A 25,786-nucleotide genomic window follows, 5' to 3' on the forward strand; every position below is an offset into this window, starting at 1 on the left:
GGTGGCTCAGTGGTAGAGTGCTTGCCTTGCATGCATGAGGCCCTGGGTTTGATTCCTCAGCACCACATAAGCAGAAAAAGCCAGAAGTGGTGCTGTAGCTCAAGTGATAGCGTGCTCGCCTTGAGCTGAAGAGATGAAGGACAGCGCCCAGGCTCAGAGTTCAAGCTCATGGCCAGAAAAAAATAAATAAAAAGAAACAATTTATGAATACAATATATCTTGATCAATGTCATCCCTTCAACATTCTCTCATCCCTCCCCTCCCCGCCATCTTCTTAATTTTTAGGATATACATTGGATTTTTGACTGTACTTTCCTTCTCTCCTCTTCTTCATTTGTCTACTCCTTTCCCCTTGACCCTGACTCACCCTTTCAAGTACCAACTTCCTTGTGTTTTATTATGCATTTCTTAAAGTATTTTTCTAAACCATTCTCTCATTTGTATCACAGTCTTGACTGACTATGGTCTAAAAGAGGTGGTGTATCGAAGAACAGTTCTAAATTAAAATTGCCCACACAGTCCACTCTGTCCTATATTTCTTTAGTAGCAAACTAAGGTCAGCAGTATTTTTGGATTTGCTCAGTATACCTACTACTAGACAGACCTGGCAGTGTGCTAGAAGTGAGAGAAAAGTCAGTTTCTAGCCTCAAGTTGTTCTCAATCTAGAGAGAAAAAGCTAAGCATGCCACTCGTGAGCCAGAGTGCCTAGTGCTGCTTGAGTGGCCAAGTAGATGAGGTGTGGGGGACACCAGAACTGGTGCCCCAACTCCAGCCTTCCAAAACACAGGCAGTGGGAAGTGATGAGCCTTTGAAGCAAACCACGATACTCTTTTAGGAGTACCGTGAAACACATGTCCTTGGAAAAGCCACTACAATTCTTTGTTACCTTAGATTCCCATATATATATGTGTATATATATATATATATATATATATATATACATACATACATAAATAGTTAGGGGGAAACAAAGGAGGGGGGTAACAATGTTAGATAAGAACTGTACTCATTACCTTACTCATGTAACCATAGCCCCTCTGTACAGTATCTTTACAATAATATATATTTTTTACAGTATCTTTACAATAATATATATTTTTTATTGCAAAGATACTGTACAGAAACGAGGTGCTGGTGACTCACGCTACTCAGGGAGCTGACATCTAGGATTGCGGTTCAAATCCAGCCAGGGCAGGAAAGTCCATGAGACTTTTATCTCCAATAAACCACCAGAAAACCAGAAGTGTCACTGTGGCTTAAGTGGGAGAATGCTCGCCTTGAGCTGAAGAGCTGAGGGACAGTGTCCAGGCCCAGAGTTCAAGCCCTACAACCAATAATAATAATAATAATGAAAAAAAGATACTGTATGAGGGGTTACAGTTATATGAGTAAGGTAATGAGTACACTTCCTATAGAGCATTGTTACCCCCTCCTTTGTTTTTCCCTACCATCCCTTCCCTTCCACCTCCCCAACTCCTCCCTCCTGCCTTGTCCAAGTTGTAAAGTTCCTTTTCAACATAGTGTCTTGTACATCTCATTGCTACAATGGGTCAAACTGTATCCTTATTACAGTATTTTGTTATTTCCCTTCCAGTTCCCAAAGTAGAAAAATGTATATACAAGATGCAGGGCACCAACATTAAATACAGCGACAACAGGGGTTGTATCATAGGGGAAGAACATACAAAAGAAACAAAAAAATCACATAGTACATTATAATCACATAAAAAGAACAGCAACAAAGATAAAACCTCTTGTGTCCCTATCTTGGGGTTCATTTTGCTTAACATCATCTTCTATGGTCATATGTACATAGCTTTACAATAAAAAATATTAAAAATACTAGCATAACCCGCAATTCTAGCACAGTCTGTGTTCTTTGGAATTTTCATTAGTTATCTCTGCTGGGGTGAGAATGATTCCTTTAATAATATAAAAGCATGTAATTAAAGAATAAATTCCTGATTGGGGAGTATATAAAAAAATACTATCACTGAGTGCTGATGGTTCATACCTGTAATCCTAGCTACTCAGGTAGCTGAGATCTGAGGATCTTGGTTCAAAGTCAAGTGGGCAAGAAAATCTATGAAACTCATCTCCAATTAACCACCCCAAAGCAGGAAGTGGAGATGTGGTTCAAGTGGTAGAATGCTAGCTGGAAGAGAAAAAAAAAAGCTCAGAATAGTGCCTATAACCCCCACCCCCACACACAGTTAAAACAAGACAAAACAAATTTACTATTATCTCCTCCTACACCTCTTCAAAAAAAAAAAAACTAGGAATTTTGAGCTACTAACAGCTTGATTTTACTGGAAGGGAACATGAGATAAGATGTACTGATTTTGTCCAATGAGTAGAACATCTGTTTTTTCCCTTCTCCTTTCTCTTGTTAGTTCAAATAAAGCAACAGAGAGACAGCCATTGCACAGCTACCAGCATCCACTAGCCACTCGCACTGCCTACATTTAGCTTCGTCTCAGATTAACTGGTTGGTACACCTGGGTATGGATACTTCCTGTCAGACCTCTCTCCCTCATCCTGCCTTTCTGCTTCATACTTCTCAGCTATGCCCAGCTTCTGTGAAGGCAAATATGCCTTTGGAGAGATATTTGCTTTCTCCTAGGGCAGCCAGGCTGGGATATAAGGGAAAGAACCATGCAGAAGACCAGCTATCCATCCAGTTGTGCTGGCCTATTGTAATGAGACCTATCTCTCTCAAAAGTGTCCCATTGGAATAACAAATTATACATAAGCCTCGTGATTATGTGCATATTAAGTACTTAGCCCCACAAGGCTGAGGACTGAGTTTCTTTTTCATATTGGATGGAGTGACACCATAAAGCATCTGGTAATTGTCTATATTTGGCTCTGGTTCACTGTGAATGACAGTCTTGTCCTTATTAAGGTTCTGGGATCTGAACCTTAATATCTACATCTGTAAAATGGACATACTACTAATTGCTTTATAGGTTAAAAACAAGAGAATCTATTTTACATTCTGAAAATTGCAAACATACAAATATCATGTTCTAGAACTTAACATAGAAATGTTACATGTAGGGAATCTATAACTGTTAGTTGATTGACTGACAAGATAAATAAACCAGTAATAATAAATTAACATCCCTCTACAGGGAAATGATTGATTCTCTTAAATCAGAATGCCATTTAGCAAACAAAATTTTGATTTATTGATAAATGAGATAACATAATAAATATTTCCTATAAGGACATAAGGACCAGGAAGGAAATAAATAAATGAGAATGATTAAGACAGGTGGTAAATAAAGCTAAAGCTTGATCAGAAGTGACACAGAAGGTAAGGCCCCATAAATTAGCTCTTTCTGTCATCCTACAACTGGCAAGTGACAAGAGAGGAACAAGCCTATTTTTCCTGCTGTTCTAGTAAAGGTCATAACCTTTAGGCAGTGGTGAGCGGTGATGGTGATTCAGGCTGGATTTCCTGATTCTTGTTTCACTTGAGCCAGTTTATGACCCTAGGAAGTTCATTGTTATGCCCTATGGAAATTCAGCTGCCTGGTGCACTTTTATGACCTAACTGGTTCCTCACTAACAGATGCCATAAAATGCTAATTGAGCCTTTTCCTGATTGAAAAAGGAAAATGCAGCTGAGTGCTAGAAGCCCATGCCTGTAATTCTAGCAATTATCTCAGGAGGTTGAGATCTGAGGATCATAGTTTGAAGCCAGCCCAGGCAGGAAAGTTCATGAGACGCTTATCTCCAATGTACTGCATGCACATCCACACATGCTCACACACACACACACACAAGAGTTATCTGATTGGGTTGATGAGAAAAAAAAAGAGAGGCAGTATGGTGAGTAAGAAATGACAACCATTCAACTGCTCTCAAAAAGTAACATGATAAAAGCAGAGAGGCAAACCTTGTCAAACAAGCTGAAGCAGATGGAGTATTTTGGTGCCCTGATAGTTACCTAGTTAGGTATGTCTCTCCTACTTGCACAAAATCATCAAACACCTCCTGGTGTAAGAAAAGCCCCTTACCTGCCACTTTATCTTAGTTCTGATTATCTCATTAAAGTTTCTGATCTTGATTACAGAAATCTGTAACCAATTCCTGTGCCTATGCTCAGATGCTAGGGCTTGTTTTCTCTTTTCCAAATCACAATCGTGCTCTGACTTCTGCTTTTTTGATTTTCTAGGGAACCCGTTGTTCAAGATATTTTAGGGAAGGATGCATGCTGTGAACTCCTGATCAATGCAGGTCTCCAAGTTATTAATCTAGTCACATGACCAATATATACACTTCATAGAAATACAGCAATGTGGCAAACACCAGCGGAACTGAAGCAACACAGAAAGTGTTCTGACATAAGAAAGAGTATAAGACAACTAAGATAGCAGCACAGGGCCAGGTACTAGTGATCTCTTCCAAAGATAGGGGCTTTAGGCTCTATCAAAGTTTCTGTATTTTCATCTATAAGAATATCATAGAATATAACTTCCAGTGTTCGGTCTGAAAGAGCTTCCTTTTATAAATATCCATCAATATATGCTCAGCATACAGTGTTGTCTCTTTTTATTAGAAGCAAGGATAGAATGACATAAAATAGAAAATAATTGACCCTCAAATATGATGGAAAGCTGTGGAGAGATTTTGTTCACCTGAGAAGACCCATCTACAATTAATGGAACAATAATAGCAACGAAGTCCTTGAAGAGAAGCATTAATACCTAGGCAAGATCGTGAACTTTGGCTTGTCAGAAATAATGGAAGAATGAGGTATTCTGGATAAATGGATAGTCTGGCCTAATGGAGTCCTGGTCACATTGTTGTCACAGAATGGAAACATGACTATTTCTTGAGTAGGCTATACAGTAATATGATATTCATCATACATGAATTCTTAATTTTTAAATAACATAATATTCTATCTATAATGTTAAAAGCATACAATATTCAGGTTACTCTTGGGAGAAAGATAGGTAATTCCAGCTCTATTCAAGGACATTACCTTGTATATTAATTCTCACTGGACATAGTGGGTTGAATTGTATTCCCAGAAAAAAATAATACATTCAAATCACAACTTTTAGTATCAGTGAGTGTAACCATACTTGAAAATAGAATCTGCTACAGTTTGGTCTAAAATGTTCCCCAAAGGTAAAACCTTGGACCCTAGTGAGGTGTTAGTTGGAGATGGTAGAACCTTTAAGATGTAGAGTCTTAGTCCATCAGAGGTATGACCTTGGAAGAGATAGTGAAATCCTAGCTCCTTCCTCCTCTTTGCTTCCCAGCCATGAGGTGAGATTATTTTCAAAGCTGGCTCACTGTAGTCCCCAAAGCAATGAAAACAATTGATCATAGGTCGCCATCTTCAAAACTGGAAAACTAAATAAGACTTTTCTCCTTGTAAGTTAATTATCTCAAGCATTTGGTTATAGTAACAGGAAACACAGGGTCTTAGCCGATGGAATTAGTTAAGATGAACTCATATTTGATTAGGATGCTAAATCCAATGACTGTGTTCTTTTGAGAAGAGGAGAAACTACACAGACACTGATACAGATGAAAAGAAACCAAATGACCATGAAGGCAGAGACTGGACCAATGAAGCTGCATAGTAAGGAACACCAAGGATTGCCAGGAATCACTAAAAGAAGTTACTAAAAAAAAAATAAAAAATTATTCTATAGGAATTTCTTCTGGAACTTGAATATCCCTATACGTATCTTGACTTTAGATTTCTAACCACCAGAACTGTAAGAAAACCAACTTCTTTTAAGTTACCAAATTGGTGGTAACTGGTTAGAGTCCAGAAAACTTTATAGCAAGCAATACCTGGTTGGAAGTTTTGTTGCCCAGTTATATTTTCTTATTTTCAGAGTAGAATGGCTAGGTTTTAAGGAAAAATGTTCATTAGTACACTTGAAAGTATACACATTTGGTATCTTACAATTTTAAACTGATGATGTATTGTTGAAAAACTATGTGTATATCAAATTATAGAAAATAAAATGAGGAGCTGGGAAGATGGCTCAGTGGTAGAGCACTTGTCTTGCATGCCTGAGGCCCTGGGTTCGATTCCTCAGCACCACATAAGCAAAAAGAAAAAAGCCGGAAGTGGTGCTATGGCTCAAGTGGTAGAGCACTAGCCTTGAGCTGAAGAGCTGAGGGACAGCGCCCAGGCCCAGAGTTCAAGCTCCAGGACCAGACCCCCCCTCCAAAAAAAAAAGAAAGAAAAGAAAAGAAAATGATGTGCTAATTTCCCTGAAAGAATTCACCATTAAACACCTCCATTTTTCAAAAGTAGTTGTGAGGCAATTCATCATCCTTGTGTAGAGAATTTCCAGGAGTAAAAGTAGCAGAGTTGTTTGGCCTCTTTATTTCTTCACAGCCAGCTATCTTTACTTTAAGACATTTGCTTTTACTTTATTAAATTAGTGGTTATTTGAACTTTCATAAATCAAAAGTACATATCATTTTGAATGCAATTCTCTTTTTTTTAACCATAAAAACTTAGCATAAAACTCTAAGCATGAGAAAGTTCAGGTTGCCATTTATTTACAGTCTTTATCAAGCAAATAATATTCATATTTTGAATTATGCAAATAAGCATTTACATGATAAATCGTAATTGCTCGCAGACAGCTGTTTATAATTGGGTAAATGAGGCACACTTTTAAATTGTCTAAATACATACTTACCCATGTTTACATATTTATACACTAGACTGTAACTATTCTGAATCAGCTGTTATCATCTATTGTGTCCTATAGATCAAGGAGAGAGAACTTTGGGGCATAAACAACATTAGCCACTGAACTTGCACTGAGAGCAAAAGGATTACTAATTTTTCCAAAATCGTGACCCCTTACCTCTATGCTGGCAGCTCACACCTATAATCCCAGCTACTCTAGAGGCTGAGATCTGAGGACAGAGGTTCAAAGCCAGCCTGTGAGACTCTTATCTTCAATTAACCATCAAAAAGCTGCTAGTGAAGCTATGGTTCTATTGGTAGAGTGCTACAAGCCTTGGGCAAAAAAAAAAAAAACCTCAGAAGCAGCACCCAGGTCCTGAGTACAAGCCTAGGACCAACACACACAAAAGGGAGATGGGTAACCTCTCAGCTCCCCCTTGCTTGTGCTAGTCCATAAAACTTCAAGTAGGAAATGCTTTTATACCGATTTAGTTAGGCAGGAAATAACTCCAGACTCATGTTCTTATCTGATTAAATACATTAGATACAAAAGTCCATAGTTTTTGTCCAATTAAATACTGTTACAACTGAAAAAAGCCACTTGCCTCATGTTAAGCAGTTTATTCTTGTGACAATAAAAAATTAACAAATATTTCTTTAGAGAATACAAGAGAAATTCATAGTAGTATGGAAGGGATTACAATCTAATTAGGAAGATGGAATTAGCACATTTGACGTGTTCAGGGAGCAATTAAGAGGAAAATTGCTGTGACTATCAGCTAAAAGAGCTTAGAAGACAAAAGAGGGGAACAGGCTGTGTGGCCTGGGCTTGGAGCACAGACTCTAGGAGCTAATTTACTTCTCCCAACAGAGTGAGGACCCTCCAGCCCTGGGAAGGCAGGAACAGATGGAAATGTAGAAGCCTTTTCCCATTGTACTCACACAGTCTTCCAGGGAAGGCCAAGTGTCTGATGGGAGTGACATAGATAAGCTCCAAGCTCTCTTAATTTTTTTCCAGTAAGCAAACAATTCTGCCTCTTTTCCTGTTATCCTTAATGCGTTTCTGTTTGCTTTTTCTAAAGCAATCAACATTTGCCTGTGTCTGGTCCCTCCTAGGCAAATGCATCTGTCTCTAATTGATTTGCTTTCGTTTTCATGAGTGTGTCATATGTGCCAAAGAGACAAGACTTCACTAGAGGATGCTCTGGCTGAAAGGAGACGATTTAAATGCTACCTCAGAGCATCACCTGCTATCATGAATGAGTCCAAAAGCAGAGCCACTGGGACAGGGGAATGAAGAATCTGAAGGAGCTACAGGGGCTCCCCAAAATGAAAACATCAGAGCGAGAGACCCTCTCTCCTTCCTTTAAGCACATAAGAGCCTGTGCCATGCCAGTGGACTTGACAGCAGAGAAGTAAGTAGGCCTGAGGCTCCCCAATCAGGAGATTGGAGAGTCTGGGTAGTTATGTCACTGAGTTTAAGAAAATCTTTTCTACAAATAGTATTTCCCTTTCTTTGTTAGAAGATGAATATCTACAGAGAATGTTTGAGTCAAAAAGCACAGTAGATTAGGTAAACCTAGGCTCCAACTGGATCTTTTGCAAATGTCAGCCAAATCGCTCACTTATCACAGGACAACTCCCAATTGGTTATATACAGACAAAACTCAGTTATTTCCATATGTATCTCACCTCCCTCATATCCTTTAGTATAACAGCAACAATTGCAACAATTACTGAGCACCTACTATGCATAGGCCCTGTATACAAAGTATCTCATGAGTCCTCAGAAGACCTTGTGAACTGTCATTTCTGTTTTATATGTAAGGAAATGGTGGCTTAAAGAAATTGTAAAATGGGGCTGGGAAGGTGGCTCAGTGGTAGAGCGCTTGCTTTGCATGCATGAGGCCCTTGGTTCGATTCCTCAGCACCACATAAGCAAAAAAAGAAAAAAGCCGGAAGTGGCTCTGTGGCTCAAGTGGTATAGCACTAGCCTTGAGCTGAAGAGCTGAAGGACAGTGCCCAGGCGGAGTTCAGGCCCCATGACCGGATCCCCCCCCCCCAAAAAAAAGAAATTGTAAAACTTCCCAGCCATCTGTTGCTCACATCTGTAATGTTAGCTACTCAGGAGGCTGAGACATAAGGATTGAAATCTGAAGCCATTCCAGGCAGGAAAATCAATGCGATTCTTACTTCCAAATGGCCACCAAAGAAAGCTGGCAGTAAATCTGTGGCTCAAGTGGTAGAGTGCCAGCTTTGAGTGTAAAAGCTCAGGGACAGCATTCAAGTTCAAGCCCCAGGACCTGCCTGACCCAGGTCAGTCAGCTGTGATTGAGTCACACTTTAAACCCAGATCTGGTTCTGTCTATGTAATCCCCAAATAGGGTGCAAGTCAGAAAGAAAACCAGGTTGCTTATTCTAGGCTGTTTCTTACACTTGACTAGATCCACCTCAGGAATAGCTCAGAGCCCGGTGTTCGTGGGCTATGTAACATGTATTTGTGGATTATGTTCTTTCCCTCAAAATTCTGCCACATGGAGGACCTACAAACTAGTGATAATAGAGCTCTGTGGGTGGGCAGTGTTGAGGTGGGGGTGGGGTTGTGTATTTGTGTGATTCAATTGACTCTAGTCTAGTTAGAGCCTGGTCATCCTCATTAACAACCTTTGAGATCCACTAGGAATGTCATAGCTGGCCACAGAAGCCAGGTTAGACCTGTTGCTATTTTGGCTGGACTAGGAAAAGAAAATGATCTGTAGGTACAGTTTAGCGTAGAACAGGACTAAGACAATATTCGATTCTCCTTGTTTCAGACTCTGGGTGGCTGGCCTTGTCCAGCTCCAGGTCCCAAGTCTCTAGCCAGTCCCCAGAACTGACTCTAACACCTTGGGTGGTCTCTCTGGAGCTCATTGTGCACGTGGCTGCTGCCTATTGACATTAGGGGACCCCTAAAGTGTTTTACCTTCCCTTGGCTCATCTTCCATTTAAGGCACATTTGTTCTCACTGGCCTGTAACTGGTTTTCAATCTATGCCCATTGCTAGGAAGATTTAACTTTTTTTAAAATTGCACCTTCTAAAGGGTTTCTGTACCATCCAATTAGCATTGTAAGAGACTGAGTTGTTTGGAAACAAATAGACTTTTGAGTTTGGAAACAAATAGACCTTAAGCCACATGCAATCACACTTTGCTGGTCACAGGAATTTAAAAAAAAAAAAAGCCACAATAGGCTTCTTAGATATTAGGCTCTGTTCAAAAAAAAAAAATAAAAATGGCATCTGGAAAAACCACAGCTTTCCCTTCTCTGCTATGTGCTTCCTGGTATCCAGAGGTGACACAGCTGATTCCCTGCTTTTCTGTTGCTGGCCAGGAACAGAAAAAGCCAGCAGAGCCAGCCTTGATGATCACCAAAATGAGAGGAGCACTGGCTCTCTCCCCTTCGCCTCCCTCCTTCCCTCCCTCCTCATTTCCATCTCCCTTTGCTCTCTTGAATTCAGGTAGAGATGTTGTCAGGTTTCCGAAGCCTCTACCACAAACTGCTTCTTTGAGATATTCTTGTGATCAATCAGAATTTCACCTGACCTCTCTAGGATCTGAATAACAGAACCAACCCTCCCCCCACCACAGAAAAGCAGTACGATTCATGAAAAGAGTTATGTACTTTTTTGGTAGTTGTATAAAATGAATGATTAAAATGTTAACTTAGGGAATATGGGTGGTTTTCATTTTATTCTTTTTATAGATATAAACCAGAAGAGCGGGAAGAACCTGCTAGTGATGCTAACAGCTCCCTGAATTTTGGCACCTCCGTTTTTATCAGTATAAGATCATTTTAATAGCATGTAAGACAGAGATTGTTTAAATGTAATCATATACAGGATATCCTTAAATTTTCCCTCTCAGTTTTTTTACTCAATTCTTTTTTTCTCTTTTTATTTATTTACTCATTTTCATGACACCATCATGACTCAATTCTTTAGTTTAAAAATGCTTCCTTCTCAGGGGGTATAAGTAAGTTTTTGTTTTTCGTTTTATTTTAATCTTTAAATAGTTGTACAAAGTAGTATATGAATACAAGGAATCTGGATCAGTCTCACTCCTTTCAACACTTTCTCCCATTCCTTCCAATACCACCCTTTCTGTCATTTTTTTTCTTAATTTTGTAAGATATGTATTGAATTTTATAACTGTATTCTCCCATACCTTTCTCCATTCACAAGGTACATTTTTAAAAGAAATCAATGTCTAGTTTCATACTTACATTGTACTATAGACCAATGATTAATTCAACCACAACAGCAATACCATACAAAATAGAACTCCTGGTGCACTGGCATTTCGGTCATATGCAGTTTACAATGCATCTTGATCAATGTCATTCTTTTTAATATTCTCACCCACCGTTGGCTGTACTTTGATATAGCGCTAGAAGACCCAGTTGGTTGAGTTAGCAGTTCAAAGGAATAGTTTTGGAAGCCCTGGTATTTGTAGAAAAGATCAATTACCAAGGAAATTGCTTGATAATATTAAAACTAAAATATATTCTATTCTTTTATCCTTTAGGTCTTTTCCCCTTCACTCTGTAAAAGTTACCAATCTAGAAATTGGAAATGACTAAGACAAGAGTTGATGGTTCCTCAGCAGGAAAAAAAAAATCTCTTCAAAATTGAACAAAATACAATGGAACAACTTGCACCTTTTAGGATACCTTGTGTGTGATTTTCTTACATGTCATATAAACAATCATGACTTTTAAGAAGACTGATAAATATGGTCTCATTTCTCTTCTATATGTAAATCACACTAATGCTTTTTGTAGGTTTTGTTTGTTTGTTTGTTTTTGGGTTGTGGGGCTTGAACTCTGGGCCTGAGCGCTGTCCCTCACTCTTCAGCGCAAGGTGAGCTCTCAACCACTTGAGCCACAATGCCAATTCTGGTTTTCTGGTGGTTTATTGGAGATATGAGTCTCAAAGACTTTCCTGCCCAGGTTGGCTTTGAACCACGATTCTCAGATCTCAGTCTCCTGAGTAGCTAGGATTACAGGCGTGAGCCACTGGTGCCTGGCAACTTTTTGTACTTTGTAAATTAGGAAAAGAAAATTTTGATTTTATTTTGAAGTCATCAAACTCAAACAAGTTAACTACAACCCACCGCCTGGCTGATCTGTTCCTGTGTCATACTACAAAGCACTCAAGCGTACATCTATTTCCAGTAAAACAGGTGAGTGGCTTGTGGTGAGAATGAGCAGCACAAACTCATTGCTTGTGGGTAACATGGAGGAGGTGGATGCTCAGGTGGCACACAGACAGAGGAAAGCTGAAAGCAGACTTTCTGAGAATCCTGAAAGAGAAACCTGGAGCTGGCTATAGTTAAAGGAAGACTTGACACACAAGCAGAATTAAAAAATATAGATATCATGAAAAGTTGGTGAGTGTGCTCTCATTTTCTCAGGCTCATGTGACAAAGCAAAATTGTGTGTGTGTGTGTGTGTGTGTGTGTGTGTGTGTGTGTGTGTGTGTGTGTATTGTGCCATTACTGGGGCTTGAATTCAGGATTTGGCTGTCCTCTCTTAGCTTTTCCTGGCAAGGGTGATGTTCTACCACTTGAGTACAACTCCATTTCTGGCTTCTTTGCTGATTACTTGGAAATAAGAGTGTCACAAACTTTCGTTCAAACTTCGATCCTCAGATCTCAATCTCTGAGTAGCTATGATTACAAGCATGAACATGTAAGAGCAGCCAAAATACTGTTGTAAAGATAAGCCAATGATAGTCTACAGTAGATCTGCAAGAAAAGAAGCATGCTCTGTAGAAGAGACTTTGGAATTATGAAGTTTTTTTTTCCCAATTAATGAAGATTCAAAACCAATTCAAACAAGCTGCATCTATCTATGTGATAAAGAAGTTATCATTTTAAAAAGCCATCTATAAAATGTATAGCTTTACACATAAATTGTGTTAAGCCTATAGCACATATATTTTAGTACAAAGAGAATATCTTCAGATGGGGTCATTTTTCAGTTGCTTCCTAACTTGAATAAGTTCAGTTTATGGGGTTTTAGATTCAGGGTAAGACAAACAGAACAATAAATTTCTCAAGAAGTTCTAAATATCCTTCTTCATCTCCTGTCTGAGAGAAAGCTAAACCTAAACGACCCAGTGTTTAGCTTTGTCATTTATAGATTTGCCTGATGGCTCCAGGGGTAGTTTCCATGGTAAGCTCCCAGTGCACAAGAAGCAGGGTGAGTGGAATGTCTCCTTGCAGTGAGGGACATTTCACTGACAGTGATAAAGGCCAACAACCTCCTTCACACAAATGATTGAAAAACAGAACACGAAGGACATTTTTATTTTGTTTTGTTTCCTTTGTGTGATATGCGACTTCAGTGCAAACAACCATTTCATCAAGAACACAAAGACAGCCACCTTTGCTGGGTAAGGGATTTCCAGAAGCTGCCCATAAACAGATACAAAAGCCTAGTTTTAAAAGTCTCTCTCTCTATACACACACACACACACACACACACACACACACACACACACACACACACATATATATATATATATATATAGAGAGAGAGAGAGAGAGAGAGAGACTCACTATGTAAAATTATATGAGATTGTGTAAATAAATATTTTAACTTCACTAGTTTCCAGAAGGTTCCCACTCATGTTTTCCCCCCTTTGGAGTTGCTAAGTTACCCGCTTTCTCTTTCACTTTTTAATCATTCTTTCCCCAAACCTTATATTAGACTCTCCTTAGGGCCTCTTTATGTTCTCAACTAAATTCTTCAATACTAGAAATATCACAGTCTATTTGCCGTCAAGATTCCCCTAAAGTTTTGCCTCTCTTGATTATCCTGACTCAGGTTGAGAAAGCAAGTATGAGTGCATACTGAAAATATTCTCAAATGTATAATAAAATAGAGCGATGCTTTTATTACTGCTATTTTCATCAGAACTGTTTTAAAAATTGAACATTTGAATCACCAGTCCTTAAGAGACGATCTTCACTAAATATTAACAAAACAATTAGTTTAATAGTTGAAGTGTTGTCAAATAAAAAATACTATCTCATTAATAATGAATAATGATTTCCAAAGTGGAACTCAAGCAAAGTAAAGGTATTTTTTTAAGCTCCATTATAACTCATGCGTGGTTTCTTAAAAAAAATGACTTGAACTGAAATGCTGGTGGTCAGTATAAGCACACACTATAAGCAATCCTTCGAAAAATACATTAAATGTTTTCTGGGATCAGCCTTCCTTGTCAGTGTCTCTCTGTAACACTAAGTCTAGGCCTGGACCTTTATTATTTAAAATCAATAAGGATTCTATATTTTAGAAGCTATACCTACATCAGTCAAGCAAAAAAGTAGCAATTTGTACCTTTATAAAACAAAGATTAGAGAAAAATAAGAACTTTTCAGCTCTGGATAGATGACATTTGACACCATATCCTCCAAAGTTTTATAATCATCTCTATTCTGATAATTTACATTCTAGACCACATATGAGAGAACAGAAATGTTTAATAAACTAATTAGCTACTTAAAACTTAAAAACATATTTGTTATTTTTTAAGGAAATGGAAAAATGTAGAGATTTAAATATTCTAAAAAAATTTACAGAACCATTTCACCCACTATATTTTTTTTGCATGTAAGTGCATACTTAAACCATTAGATAAGTATATGAGGGAAGAAACACTTTTCTCCTAGAGATCAGGATCAACCACAGAGTCAATGGAAAATCAATAACTTGAGAGACTTAAGACAGAATTGGTTGAAATCTGTCATTTGGCATTAAACAGTAAAATCTAAAGCCCATTTCAAAGATAGACTAAATTCCCAGCCAGAAAGTAATTGCTGTTCCTTGTCCTCTGTGTATATATCATGAATACAGCTAAGAAAGAACTGCAGTCAGGCCTGGACCACCACCAAGCAATTGATTATTAGCCATTAAAAGAGGAATGTTTACTTTTTCATGGCAACTAGTTTTCCGAAGGAAAAGCAAAGAGGTCTACTCTAAATGCTGTCTTTTCTTCCCATCCTATGACCAATCAAGATCATCTACTTCTTGGAAGTGTCAAAAGCCCATTTTTATTTTCTTTTCCCTATTTTAACCAGAATACTGATGAAGAAGAGAGAGCAGTTGCTATGAGGCAAAGAAAAATGCCCTGGCAGTTGAGAGTCCTCCATCTATCAAGGGGAATTTGCAATGTTGCCTCTCTTCAATACTGTATAGATTTGCGGGATTTTGTGCAACACTTAACCAAAATGGAAGGATTTAAGAACAGAATGCAATATATAGACACGATCTTTTACTTTAGTTTTATTTTGGAATTTACTAGTCTTAAATTCTTCAGCATGCTGCTGTGATAATCATCTCTGGATAATACTTTGGAAAGGCAGATTAATGAAGACAGCTTAAATATATACACCATATCATAGATTTCTTAAGATTCACAACTCTTACTGAATTCAGATGTGCTATACCCACGTATGAGCTAATTAAGTAAGGATATGTTGAGTTATAAAGTAATGTTAAGTGTCTGCAACACCAAGCAACATTTGAAAATCTGGAAAGAATGTCCAGGGAGCTATTAACTTGTGACTCCAAGCATCTTTTGTGAGTAGGAGAGCATTTACACATATGTGGTTTCTATATTTTTTTCAGAAAAACTGACAATTAGCTAAGCGCAGATGGTTCATGTCTATAATCCTTACTACTCAGTCTGAGATCTGAGGATCATGGTTTGAAGCCAGCCTGGGCAGGAAAGTCTGTGAAACTCTTATCTCCAATAAACTACTGGGAAAAAGCCAGAAATGGTGCTGTGGCTCAAGTGGTAGAGCACTAGCCTTGAGTACAAAGAGGCTCAGAGACAGCACACAGCCCTTGAATTTAAGCCTCAGGACTGGCAAAACAAACAACAGCAAAAACAAAAACAAGTATCTTCACCATCTTTTTTTTTCCCTACTGATTCAGTATCAAAATAAATTTCTAGCTCTGTGCAGGTTCACACCTATAATCCTAAATATTCAGTTGTCTGGGATCTGAGGATCAGGGTTCAAAGCCAGTCCAAGCAGGAAATTCCATAAGACCCTTATCTCCAATTAACCAGAAAAAGAGAAGCAGAGCTACAATTCAAGTAAGTGGTAGAGTGCCAGCCTTGAGTAAAAGTGGCTAAGGGACAGTACCCAGGCTCTGAGTTTAAGCCCCAGTACTGGCACATACACACATGATCTCTCTCTCTCTGTCTGTCTCTCTGTGTCTCTGTCTGTGTCTCTGTCTGTCTCTGTCTCTGTCTCTCTCTCTGTCTGTCTGTCTGTCTCTCTCTCTCTCTGTCCTGTTAAAAGTTTCTGAGTTTGTGGATGTGAGGAGACAATAAAGACAGCATCTTTCCCTAATGATTCTGGGTTCTCTCCACCTTCATTTCCTCAGAAGGCACAGTCCATCTGGATCAGCCTCCTGGAGTCGTTACATTCCAACTCTTGAAGAGAATTTATATTAAATCCCAGAACAGAAATAGGAAGAATTTGGGCTATTAGCATGGTACTTGAAGAAGGGGAGTGAGCCAGGATAAAAACAGGTGAGTTGTAGTGCTTTGTAGAACAAAGAGGTTATTATTATTATTGTTGTTGTTAGTCTGTTTCCAGTTATCCACAGGCACACTAGGACCCAAGAACATTGTTCTCAGGCCAAGGAATTTGAAGCAAAAGGTAATATGTGGAGCTTATCCCAGATTGAACTTCTCCCCAGAGCACAATTGCTAGATGGGGGATACATCTCTGCTTTGGGAGCCAAACACTAAGAGTAAAAGCAAATATTTGATGCTGGAGAGCTCTTAAGAACTGAAGAGTTCCATTTACTTATTTCTACACATCAGTGTGGTCTTAGGATGTTAAATAGATTAAAAGGCTAAGAGAGGTCAGTCACTCCAGGGAAGACTCTTCTGCTTCTGACTTGATTTTTCTTTCCAAAATTGTTATCTGCCCTACTCTCCTCCGCTGGAGGGTTCTTGGTAAGCTCAAAAGGTGACATACCCTCTCCTAGAACATTCTAGAGAAGGTGGAATCCAGTCCTGCAAACCAGAAACAGAGAAATGCAGGAAGGAAGGAGTCCAAAAGTCCCTTGGCAAACGCCATAATGAAGAAAAAAATCACAGGTGTAGGAAATTTCCAGAGAAATGATGTCTTAAAACTGGTGGATTCCTTAAAATGACCAAATCTATTCCTTTAGCACAGAGTGAGGTTCAGAGGAGTGGAGTGACTAGAGCTATCTAGAGTCAGTACTAGGATGCAAAGCGTTTCCACACTTGAGCAGCTTCTACTTGACGCAGCTTGGAAGTTCAGCCATTCTTTGTGACTCTGTCTGAAGGCTTTTCTAGAACCCTGTCCCCCGTCCCCCATCCCCCCTCAGGTCCCCGCCCCAGTCATGTCTGCAGAGAGGAAGGCCCAGTCATTTCAATTTAATCTTATTTAAAAAGACATAACTAATAAATCTATTGCCCGGGCCCGCAGAAAGACGGCCAGCAGAGTCGATCGTGTTCCCAATCCTATTGAACCCCATTGAAAACCATGACAACACAGGACAAGCTCCGATTTATTCCAGCGAGCTAAAGAGCATTGTGTGCAAACGTCAATCACGCATTATTCCCCACTGAACAAATGCAAAATCTTGACTGGAACAAACACTTCCAACAGGTCCGGGGCGTCGAGCTCCATTTCCCTTTTGTCCTCGGCCTAGCAGTTGTCCTGTATTGGGGGCGAGCCTGTGCCCGACCACCCAGCGCGCCGTGAAGCCCCGAAGGCTGGGGCGCCTGTGGGCACGCTCTGCCGGGGAGGAGACTGGGGGAAGGCTGCTGGTCTGGGCGGAGCCCTGTCCATACCTCCAAGTCAGGTTGGAGCTCGGCTCTTGGATTTGGGGGTGGTGGGCGCAGAGCTTAAGGCAGTTCCCATCTCTGAGATTTAGAAAGCGTTTGGGTTTCTAGCTGCAGGAGATGCAGTTGCTGAGCCGAAGCCTGGCCAAACCAGGCAGTGGGCCAACAGAATGTAACCACACCTGCGCCTCCTCCCATGGATCATTTTCTCTGCGGAGCTGTGGGGACCAGATTCTGCAGAAACACTGGCTGTTTTATTTATTTTTCCTTCTGCTGGGTGGGCCCCATGCGAATGAGCCCACTCTGGTATCCGGCCGGGGCAGCAGTGCCTATGTCTTCCAGCAGCTCAGGCCACTCTCTGCTAGACGTGACCCACCCGGCAGCCCTGGCACGGGGGTGGGGTGGGGAGCTGACGTTATAGGGCTGAGGTGCACAAATGACTCCAGGGTGTCTGGCGAGGTCAAGAAACTTCAAAGCCCTTGTTGGCTGCCCTAGGAAGCCCTACCACCCATAGGTCCCAGAATGGATGTGGCTTCAGCCTTGCAAAACTGGGCTACGGAGCCTACCCCAGACAGGTAGCAGTTATGCTAGGCAGTAAACTTCAAAACTGAGTAGCTTGACCATATTCTTGTATCGGTTTTGCCAGCCTGGGAAGATGGACAGGCACTGATCTGGAGCTCTACGCATACCCCCAAGTCTTTCCTTGTACCACCCTCCTCTCCCCACCGCCCCCTCCCCGTTATAAGGGATTGGGGGAGGGGCGGGGGGAAGTGTTGGGACATTCCTATACTCTTCAAAACTCTGGTCTCAGATTGCTGCGAGAGCAGACCACTGCTTGTTCCTAGAACGTCTGGCCTAGCATCCTTAGAGAGGGCTCTAGCAAAAAGAGAAAGGGGAATGTGCCAGCATTTAACGCTGTGATTTATAAATCACACTCTAGATAATTGCCAGAAACTCACACGCCAGCAAATAAACTCGAGGGATAAAACAAACAGGGAATAAATACCAGGAGCTCATAAACCTAGCCACGCTGGCCCTACCCGGCCCGGGGCTCCGCACGTCCGCCCCGGGGCGGTGGAGGAAGTTGGATCTGGGTCGGGAGGGTGTGTCCACCGCTCGCCACCCAAGATGTTATTCACTGGTAACAATCCCCATTATCTGTCCCCACTTTGGGCTAATCAGACAATCGCTAATGCCGAAGGCTGCTTCCTGCAGCCTCGGGGAGGGGGGGGAGTTAGGGGGGCCCGAGGGGTGGGGGACAGGGCGGGGCAGGCGCGGAGGTGGCACCTTCCGGACTAGTTCAGGCTTTGGTCCAGCACTCATTCAGGTACTTAACACCCTTGGAGTCTCAGAGACCTCGGCTTTGAAAACGGACCGGGTGGGAAGGGCTGTTTATATAAACAGGGATCCCGCTGGTAAATGCGCTAATATCCCTGCGGCCAGCACTGGGCGAGCGCCTCCCACGTCCACCGGTTGGAGCGGCGTCCCTGGCTGCCCCTCAATTCTCTCGGCCTTGCCCCCCCACCCCACCCCGTCCGGGTCTTCTCCAGCTCTTCGGCCATGGCCACCTCCGGACGCCTCAGCTTCACCGTGCGCAGCCTCCTGAATTTACCCGAGCCGGACGCACAGCTTCGGGGCAGGCAAGACTCTGAGCCACGCGTCCTCCAGGCCGAGCCCTGCGGCGCCTGGCTGGAATCTGAGCGCAGCCACTACCCCTGTGAGTGAGCGCAGCACTGCGGTGCGAGGGGAGGAGGGCGGCGGGGTGGGGTGGGGGGGAAACCAGCGCCCGACCTCCTCAAAGCCAAATACAGGTCGGGGTTCACCTATTCTGAGAGTAGATCATTGCACCTGGATGTGGGTTTCAAGGTGTTCTGGAGATGCTTAAGAATCAAATACTAAATATTTCTGTTCCTGCCGGTCCTGGGGCTTGAACTCGGGGCCTGGGAGCTGTCCTTGAGGTTTATATTTATTTATTTACTTTTTCACAAGGCTAGCGCTCTGTGGTTAGAGCCACAGCTCCACGTCTAGATTTTTGGTCATGAATTGGAGATAAAGAGTCTCACGGGCTTTCCTGCCCTGGCTGGCTTTGAGCCCTGATCCTCAGATCTCAGCCTCCTGAGTAGCTAGGAGCCTGGAGGCGCCTGGCTGGAATATTAAGGATTTGCCACACCTCCCTCACAGCCCCCCATCAAGGGCTTCGCCAGCCTCCGCAAACCGTGGCGCGGTCCACCTGGACCGAGGTGGCCCCAAGTCGCTGACCTCGCTTGGGGTCAACTGGTCCAGTAGTAGTAAACAGCGCAGCTACTGATGCAGCTGTTTTAAGGAAGCCCTCCGGGTGGATTTCTCTTGGGGGGCGAGATATCTCGGACTCGAGGGACGAGTGCTGTAGTATGGACGAGGTCACTGCGTCCAAAGAGGTGGTGATGCCAACTCATCAGAGGAAACAGCCCGGCTGGGAAAGCCGGGCGCCCGTGGGGACGCGGCGCTCGCGGGACGAGGGCTCCCCGACCCCGGTACTCGGAGGGGGTCAGCATCTCACCAGATCGGGGTTGTCTTTCCATGATTGTCATTATTTATCTTTCCATTCCTAGCATCGGACGAGAGCAGCGTGGAGCCCAGCCCTCTCGAGTCGTCGCCGCGGGCGTCGGATCGACCGGTATCTCCGGGCTGGGACGGTGAGAAGCGGAAGAAGCGGCGTGTGCTGTTCTCCAAGGCGCAGACCCTGGAGCTGGAGCGGCGCTTCCGGCAGCAGCGCTACCTGTCGGCGCCCGAGCGGGAGCAGCTGGCTCGGCTGCTGCGCCTCACACCCACGCAGGTCAAGATCTGGTTCCAGAACCATCGCTATAAGCTGAAACGCGCGCGCCTTCCGGGCGCGGCCGAGTCGCCCGATCTGGTCGGGGCGGTGGAGCTGCGCGCCGCGCCCGGCCTGCTGCGCCGCGTAATGGTGCCGGTGCTGGTGCACGACGCGCAGCCGGGCGGTGGTGGCGGCGGCGGCGGCGGCGGAGGTGACGGCCGGGACAAGTGCCGCGCGCCCCGAACCGCCGCCTGCCCTCTGCCCGGGTACACACCCTTCGGGCCCGGCTCTGCGCTCGGCCTCTTCCCGGCTTATCAGCACTTAGCGCCCCCCACTCTGGTCTCCTGGAACTGGTGAGGCCGCCGCGGGGTGTCTGGGATCCCCCACAGACTCCATGGACTTTTGTTCCCCCCGGTGCGGACGGCGCAGTGGGGCTAGATCCAAAGACTTGGACTGCTCCGGGGCCACGTCCCCGTAAGGTCCCCCCCCCCAACTCACCGTCTCCACCCGCGGGTCCCCTTGGTCTACCTTAACCAGCCGTCGCGAAAGCAAACGCGGGGAACGTTCACCGAGATGCCCCGTCTCCCCTTTCTCTCCTCAGTGCCGAATCCCAGAGCTAGATTGCATTGCTTAAGCCTTATTTGTATATTTTAAAATAGCGATTTGTATGAGGAACGACTTATTTTTTTTAAGAAATAGAATAACTTTTCTTCCTTTTTGTGGTGCGAGAATTAAATGTGTGCGTCGGTGCCGGGGCGCTCCTGGCCCGGGGAGCGTGGGTCATGAACTGGACTGGAGTTTGGAGCGCCCGCCCGCTCCTGGACCTGCTAAATTAGGGCCCACTGCCTCCAGTGGGCTGAAAGGAAGGTCGCAATGCCAATAGAGCACCAGGGGGGTTGTGTTCTGAGTGCGGTCTCTGGGATTTCCGGGGCAGGGGCGGCGGGGGCTGGGCAGAGGGGGGGGGAGGGATGGACTCGAAGAGCACTGGAGAACGCAGATGAGCAGATCGCCGGGAACACGCAGAGATCTACCTGGCTGGGCTGGGGATGCTGTGGGAGAGGTGGCACCGCTCCAAGGCCCTGGGGGAGACTATAGCACCTGCTGAATGGGAGCCATCTGCAGGAGACTTAGTGGCCCGATGTTGGGTGTGGGATCAGCAAGTATGCCTCATTTCACCAGGGCACACGAGGCTCACGGACTGGTGCACAACTGCCTCTTGCCTGCCAGGTTATCTGGAGCCGAAGGGAATGTTATTCGTTCAGTCATTCTTGGAAAAGTGATGGCCTTGCGCCCCAACCCCTGCACACACGCGCGCGCGCGCGCGCGCGCACACACACACACACACACACACACACACACGCACAAAGGCTCCCATTGCAGAAAGATGCGCGCTTGAGGTGAGCCGGCTTCAGCCCCAGTTGCAAGGACCAGAACAAAGACCCAAAAGAAGTCCGTGAAGGGTTGGCATCTGAGGGCAGGGCGTTTCCAACCAAGGAGGGGCAGTGTCATCACCTGGGATTTTAGGAGTGTTTAGAGCGTAGGGGGAAAGGGAGTGGAGTGTTTGGGTCTCAGCTGTCGGGCCACCTAGCCTTCCATATGGATGCGGTTATCTTAGAAGAATCTCGATCCTTAAACCTCCTTTTGTCTTGGGAACAGAAAGGGGTATTGTCGAGTCTGAAAAGGACCTAGACAAAATCCGCACTGTTTTGATTCAGGACTGTTTAATCAGTCCCTGGTGACAATGCAGTGGGTGTTAGAGAGGACAATAGTATCTTTTTAAACCTTGTGGCCTTCAGGAAGACAAAGAGCTTGAATTTTATGGGCTTACAACTTCAATTAGAACAGTGCCAACGTGCATAGGAGATTATCAAATTTGTATCATAAAACCCTCTTTTCTAATAAACCACTGCTAGGAGGGAGCCTGAACATTGTAAGATATATATGAGAAGCCACCAGAAGCTTCCGGGCAAACACTGGCAGAGCAGATGGAAAAGAAAAGGAGGAGAGGATTTCTGTGGAAGGCTTCAGTTGAGAGCTGTGGTCAACTGGGTGGGCGCTTGGCTTTTCCATGCTCTTCCTCCATGAATGGAGGTTAAAGAGTTGTTGCTTGTTTAATACCATTGTCACTAAAAACTGACATGCTGAATATCCTTGAAGAAGTTCAAAAGAAAGCCTTACCTGTTCCGTTCCTCACCTTTTCTTTTTCTAGAGCTCTGGAGAAGGTAGATCTGGGAGTGTGCAATATATATATATATATATATATATATATATATATATATATATATATAGCCTATTAAATTTGAGGCCCACAGGACTAAGGGATTACTTTACAGGAAGGGGTTTGTTTTTAAGAGAATGTATCCTCAATAAAATTCATCATAGTCCTAAATGGTAAGGGAGAGGCCCCTGCAAGGTAGTTAAGAGTCACAGCACCCATTCAATGAGCCAACAATGTCCTGGGCCTAATGTATGAACTGTGAGCCTTTTTCTTTTAGGCTGGGAAAGCCCATTAAGGAGGAGAAACCATCAGAGAGTGGAAAATGCACTTTCATCCCACTAATCCATTTTAGAGACCCAGGCGGCCATATTTTCTTCCTGTTCACACCTGTAATGAGCTGGGAGACAAATGTCAAATTTCCTTTGTGACCTAAAATGTCAATTCTGGGTTCTGACAAAAGCAGAAACCAAGACCTCTCTGCTAGCAGCTGTGAAGGCAGCGAGGCTCTCCCTTCCCAAAGGGAAGTATTCAGACCTGCCACCCATCCTCAGCCTCACATGGCAGATGCACCCCCCCCAGAAAACTTTTAGTGTAACTCAGTGTTCCCGTTATTTTTCTAGGCGCTTGCTCAGTTCCCAGCACAGAAACTTTATAGATACAATAAACCTGTATAGATATAATATCCTTCCATTGCATTGATAAGAAACTGAAGCTCAATGGATGGGGAACAAGTTACTTGCCCCAAATAGGTTAACTCACATTTAAAGAGTCTACAAGCTGCCATTAAGGAGGATGAATGTCATCTTGATGGGGTGGCAAGATATAATACTATATAAACGTCATAAGAAGAATGCAAGAACATGCCCGAAGTGCTCTATGCAACTAAGGACCAGTCTCAGAGACAGTTGCTAACACTTACTGATGTTACCCCACATAATAGTAAATTCATTTCTATTGTTACTGAGCATGTGTACTGAGCATATTCAGTCCTTACATCTCTGAGAGTTAGTACTTGTGCCTCTATTTTACAGTCAAGAAACAGAAGGTCAAAGGTTAGAAGTCACTAGTGGAGGATCATGCTGCTAGTGAATCCACACACAGTTGAGCTCCAGATCTTATGCGCTTAACCACAGGATGGTATTTATTTTCCATTCATGTTCTGTTGCTTTCCGTCGGTAGCCCTGGTTACCTCCTTCATAGATACTTCTCTAAATATGCTTTTTATTAAGGCATCTTTTGGTCTCTGTCTCTGTCTCTGTTCCCTCCATTCCACCCCATTTCTCACATCCCCAGCTTTGGGACACAGTCTCTGTGTTTCCTCTGGGTCTGTTTGTGTGCATTCTTGTTCAGCTGTCAATGAAACACGGCCCTTGTCTGTAGGTCACAATATTCTCCTGTGACTATCATTCCACCATTCTTCTTCCAGAAAAAAAAATATCTGCTACTGTTGCCTTGACACCAGTTGTCCACCTAGTGTTCACTGCTGACTCTAATACACTCCTCTAAGCTTTTCCTAAACCTCTTGGCCCAGATCTCTGCCAAGCTTTATGATTTTGGCTTTTTTCCAACCATCTTTTTTGCTTCCTAGGTTTCCAGTTATATCTTTATTATTAAATATCATCCTCTTCACATTTTCTCTTCTTCCATTGTAAACATTTTCACTTCATCTCACTTAAATCTCTTGTAGGTGGAGATTGCAATTTTCACTTCAATTTTCTTTCTTCATTGTTCAGAGGATCTCACATCTTAGCACATCTCTTGTCTGACCAATTTAGCACTTTAGTATCTTAGATAATGTGCTACTGATGGGTGAGAAGGAAGTTATTTGAGCCCAAGTTAACCTATACCTTCCTTTTCAACAATGATGTTTAGATGTTTATTGTTCTCTTGCATTGCTGGTACAATTGATTCGCCTGCTCTCTCTTTCTTTACCTTACACATACACAGACACTTACAGGCAGAGAGACATACCATTACCTTATAACATTTTAAACTTATGAATAAGATATATGAGCAGGCTGATTACAGGCTTTTAATAGTTTTAATTGAATAGTTTGTTAACTGTGTGTTATCTCTTTGGGGTATTTCAGCTAACCACCCTAAATATGATAGTCAAAGAAACTGAGACAGAACTATCCCTATCCCTGTCCTAGACCATAGCAATTTCTATGGGTGTCATTTTATCATTTAAGATTAAAGATCAACATCAGAAGTTATTTCCCTCAGGTTATTCAACATGTAAATGATGTGAATGACTCCTTGTTATTTTTTGAATTCCAATTCTGCCACCTGTTCACTGCTTTCTGATCCTCTTCCCCCCCCCCCACGAGAATAATTAAAGGTATTCCACATTCCTCTTTTTCCTTTATACTTACCAAGTGTCTTATGTAGTCTGTAAGTTCACAGAGAATTGAACAATCCCTTCAATGGTTTGCCACAGAATAGTGTTTTCAATTTAGAAGGAGGCCAGGAAGAACTGCATAGGCTAGTCAAAAATCAAGTTCTCCTTCTACCCCAACTGCTTTCCTCATCTACTTCAAATTTTCAAGCACAGAGATTCCCATCTCCCCAATCATATCCAGTAAAGAAGTTTTAGTATTTATTCAAGGAATAGCAAAAACAATTCGAGGCAGAAGATAATTTTGTTCGCAATAACCCTATGGGCCAATTAAAAACAATCTCTGTCTACACTAAGGTCATGTAATCGCAAAGCTGCTATAGTCTCACATAGCTTCTGTGAGCAGAGTGATGGAAGGAACATCTGAGGGGCTTTGGTCATGCTTAACTTCCTCCTGTATTCTGACTGGGTGGTCCTTTATGAGTCAACAGTTTTTCAAATGCTTTTTCTTAGCTAAAAGCTCTGAATTGGAGGGTTTCTCTTTTCTGCTCCTAATACCAATTGCTCTGTCATTCTTTTCTCTCTTCCCCTTCTAGGGACGGCAGAGGATATTTGGAGGAAGTCATTGGGAGGGGAATGGATGCTGTTTACAAATTAAACTGGAGACAAAAATGTTGAGGAAATCCACTGAAGGCCCTTGAATCTCTCACCCAAGATATGGCATCCTGTTCCATCTTCTTCCTCCAACCTTGCTGAAAGAGAATGAGGAAACAGCAATTCTTCCAGCCCTAAAGCAATTATCAGTTTATATTTAAATTACACTTGGGGAATAATTCTTAACTAGAGGCAACCCTGAATTATCAAAAACTTCTCAA

General features: G+C 42.8%; 1 protein-coding gene across 1 annotated transcript; it reads left to right on the top strand.

The window, feature by feature from the left end:
• The first annotated feature begins 19,121 nt into the window (after positions 1–19,121).
• Positions 19,122–20,712, top strand: Nkx2-8 (NK2 homeobox 8). Its single transcript, XM_013012284.1, has 2 exons — positions 19,122–19,278; positions 20,153–20,712. The coding sequence occupies exons 1-2, from the start codon at positions 19,122–19,124 to the stop codon at positions 20,710–20,712; spliced, it is 717 nt and encodes a 238-aa protein (XP_012867738.1).
• The last annotated feature ends 5,074 nt before the right edge of the window (positions 20,713–25,786 follow it).

This window comes from Dipodomys ordii, unplaced genomic scaffold (genome assembly GCF_000151885.1).
Source record: "Dipodomys ordii isolate 6190 unplaced genomic scaffold, Dord_2.0 Scaffold16, whole genome shotgun sequence".
Classification (NCBI taxonomy): Eukaryota; Metazoa; Chordata; class Mammalia; order Rodentia; family Heteromyidae; genus Dipodomys; species Dipodomys ordii.

What these genes read in the sequence shown, in the direction of transcription:
- Nkx2-8 (XM_013012284.1), top strand. Translation starts at nt 19,122, where the DNA reads ATGGCCACCTCCGGACGCCTCAGCTTCACCGTGCGCAGCCTCCTGAAT. An exon ending in TGAGCGCAGCCACTACCCCT is followed by an intron (nt 19,279 to 20,152) that starts GTGAGTGAGCGC and finishes TTCCATTCCTAG; the next exon opens with CATCGGACGAGAGCAGCGTG.